The sequence below is a fragment of the Neltuma alba genome, unplaced genomic scaffold, assembly GCF_004799145.2.
Source record: "Neltuma alba isolate B1F8T4 unplaced genomic scaffold, ASM479914v2 tig00010326_pilon, whole genome shotgun sequence".
Classification (NCBI taxonomy): domain Eukaryota; kingdom Viridiplantae; phylum Streptophyta; class Magnoliopsida; order Fabales; family Fabaceae; genus Neltuma; species Neltuma alba.
In genome coordinates, this window is record NW_021635237.1 from 20,032 (window position 1) to 22,638 (window position 2,607).

The following is a 2,607-nucleotide window of genomic DNA, read 5'->3' on the forward strand; positions in this document are numbered from 1 at the left end:
TTGGTTTTCTTTGATGATTTTTTTTTGGTATAGGAAATAGAATATTCAAAGTAAGGAAAATAGGAATTAATGACCAATGCGGTGTTGATTGTCTTAGCCCCATGTGCTAATAGTAATATATTATATTTTATTATCTTCCAATTGTATTATCTAATATGTTTAGTGTTTAATGCATGATTATTTATTTTTCATGTTAGAAATGGTGGATGAACTTCAGCTACTATTGGGCAATCCTTGTCTACACAAACACAATTAACGAGGACTAGTGAAACTGAAATGCCCCCTCCTGATGAACCAGTCCCTCCTCCTCCTCCTACCGCTATTGATCCTATTTCCAATATTACACAAGATAAAGGTGGAGACAATGTGAGTAGAAAGAGAAAAGAGCCTGAGAAGAAAAGCACAAAATCACAAGTTTGGGAGCATTTTGTCAAGTTACCTTTAGAAGAAACAAATGGAGAAGTTAAGGTTGCTTGCAAATATTGTCATGCAATTTATGCTTGTGACCCAAACAAGCATGGCACAACATCCTTGAAAAGACATTTTTCAAAATGTCACAAGAACCCAAACAGGGTCGACACAATAACAAAGCAAATCAATGTTGAACTATGTGACACCAAGTGGGCAAAAGGGGAGCTTAGTCTCTGATATTTTTAATCAAAAACAATGCAGAAGGGCATTGGCTAAATTTGTTATTTGTGATGAGATGCTATTTAGGATCGTTGAGAAACATGGGTTTAGAACTTTTGTCAAAGAGCTAGAACCAAGATTTTGGATTCCATCACGGGCAACAATTGCTAGAGATTGCTGGCAACTATACCTTGGAGAAATCAAGATATTGAAAGAGGTGTTGAAAAAGTCTACATATTGTTTTTGTTTAACAACTAATTGCTAGACATCTACTCAAAACTTTAGTTATTTGTGTTTGACTTGTCATTGTATTGATCCTGATTGGAAGTTCCATAAGAGGATATTGAATTTTTGCATGATTGAAAATCATAGGGGTGATACAATAGGGAAGACCATTGAGAAGTGCCTATTAGAGTGGGGAATAGAGAAGGTGTTTACCATAACCATGGACAATGCATCATCTAATGATACTGCCTTGTCATATTTGAAAAAGCAGCTTAAGAATTAGAAAGGCATTATTTGTGGAGGTGATTACCTTCATTTTAGATATTCTGCACATATACTTAACTTGGTAGTTAATGATGGGTTAAAGGACTTAAAGAATAGCTTTAATTCAATCCTTAATGCAATTAAATATGTTCGTTCTTCTCCAGCTAGTCTCCAAAAGTTCAAGAATATTGCTGAATTAGAGAAAGTGGACACCACCAGCCTTGTTTGTCTTGATGTTAATACTCGGTGGAATTCAACATATTTGATGTTGAAATTTGCTTTGAAATTTCAAAAGGATTTTGAACGGTTGGAAGATGAAGATGATGACTATAAGGCATACTTTGCTAGAGGTTCCAAGAATGAAGGCCCTCCTAAAGCTAGTGATTGGAATAAGGCAAGAATGTTTCTTAAATTCTTGAAGGTGTTTTATGACCTAACTTTGATGTTTTTGAGTTCACTAAATGTCACTTCTAACACTTGTTTCCACCAAATTGCTCTAATTCATGAGTTGTTGGAAGAGAACATTGTGAATGCCGATCCTTTGCTTATGGAGATGTCCCTTAGCATGAGAAGTAAATATAAATAAAAATTGATGTCAAACAGAGAACATGAATCCTTTTCTCATTGTAGTAGTGATTTTGAATCCTCGCTACAAGCTTGCTTATGTATATCATATTTTTTATCAGCTTTTGCATAATGTAGAAGTTTGCATGGCCATGAAAATTAAGATTAGAGATGTTTTGTATCATATGTTTGATGAGTATTCTATGGGGCAAGCAAGTAGTAGTACTTCAAGCAATGTTTCTTCTATACCCCCAAGATCATCAACATCAGCTATGCCACAAGGCCAAGGTAGTAGAGATCCAGGTCGTAGATGGTTAGCATCCCAAAAAGAAAAAAGCTCCTCAAACCCACAATCTGAATTAGATAGATATCTTTCATCTTCTTTAGCTGATGATACCCTTGTTGATGATGATTTTGATATATCAGCATGGTGAAGAGCCAATTCTAATAAATATAAAATACTTTTTAGGATGGCACATGATGTCTTGGCTATGCCAATATCTACAGTGGCCTTTGAATCAGCCTTTAGCAATGGAGGACGTATCGTGGACTCTTATAGGAGTTCACCAGTACCAACAATGATTGAAGCACCTATCTGTGCCCAAAATTGGCTACTCCCGGGGAAATCTCTTTCTAAATTTGCATCCATGATTCAAGAGTTTGATAACTTTCAAGAGACAGAGGGTGTGGTGAAGGACTGGTATGTGTTGTGATGCTATTGATTATTTATATTTTATATAAATGTTCAAATAAATTTCAGTTGTTTGTAATCATTCTTAGTATGTGTTGTATTGTAATGTCATTGAATACTTATGTTTTATATACTTTTCATATCATTCCAATGTTACTGATGTTGGAAGGGATGTGTAACACCTTATGTTTATACCAATTAACTTTCCTTGCGGAAGCATTTGGAATCACTTT

The 2,607-nt window shown here is 35.0% G+C and overlaps 1 protein-coding gene across 1 annotated transcript; it reads left to right on the forward strand.

The window, feature by feature from the left end:
• The first annotated feature begins 276 nt into the window (after positions 1-276).
• Positions 277-2,117, forward strand: LOC114755739 (zinc finger BED domain-containing protein RICESLEEPER 1-like). The gene is made up of 3 exons (XM_028944608.1): positions 277-468; positions 1,223-1,691; positions 1,822-2,117. Exons 1-3 carry the CDS (start codon positions 277-279, stop codon positions 2,115-2,117), a joined length of 957 nt encoding a protein of 318 aa, XP_028800441.1.
• The last annotated feature ends 490 nt before the right edge of the window (positions 2,118-2,607 follow it).

What these genes read in the sequence shown, in the direction of transcription:
- LOC114755739 (XM_028944608.1), top strand. Translation starts at nt 277, where the DNA reads ATGCCCCCTCCTGATGAACCAGTCCCTCCTCCTCCTCCTACCGCTATT. An exon ending in AAACAAATGGAGAAGTTAAG is followed by an intron (nt 469 to 1,222) that starts GTTGCTTGCAAA and finishes GATGGGTTAAAG; the next exon opens with GACTTAAAGAATAGCTTTAA. An exon ending in GATGTCCCTTAGCATGAGAA is followed by an intron (nt 1,692 to 1,821) that starts GTAAATATAAAT and finishes TGCATAATGTAG; the next exon opens with AAGTTTGCATGGCCATGAAA.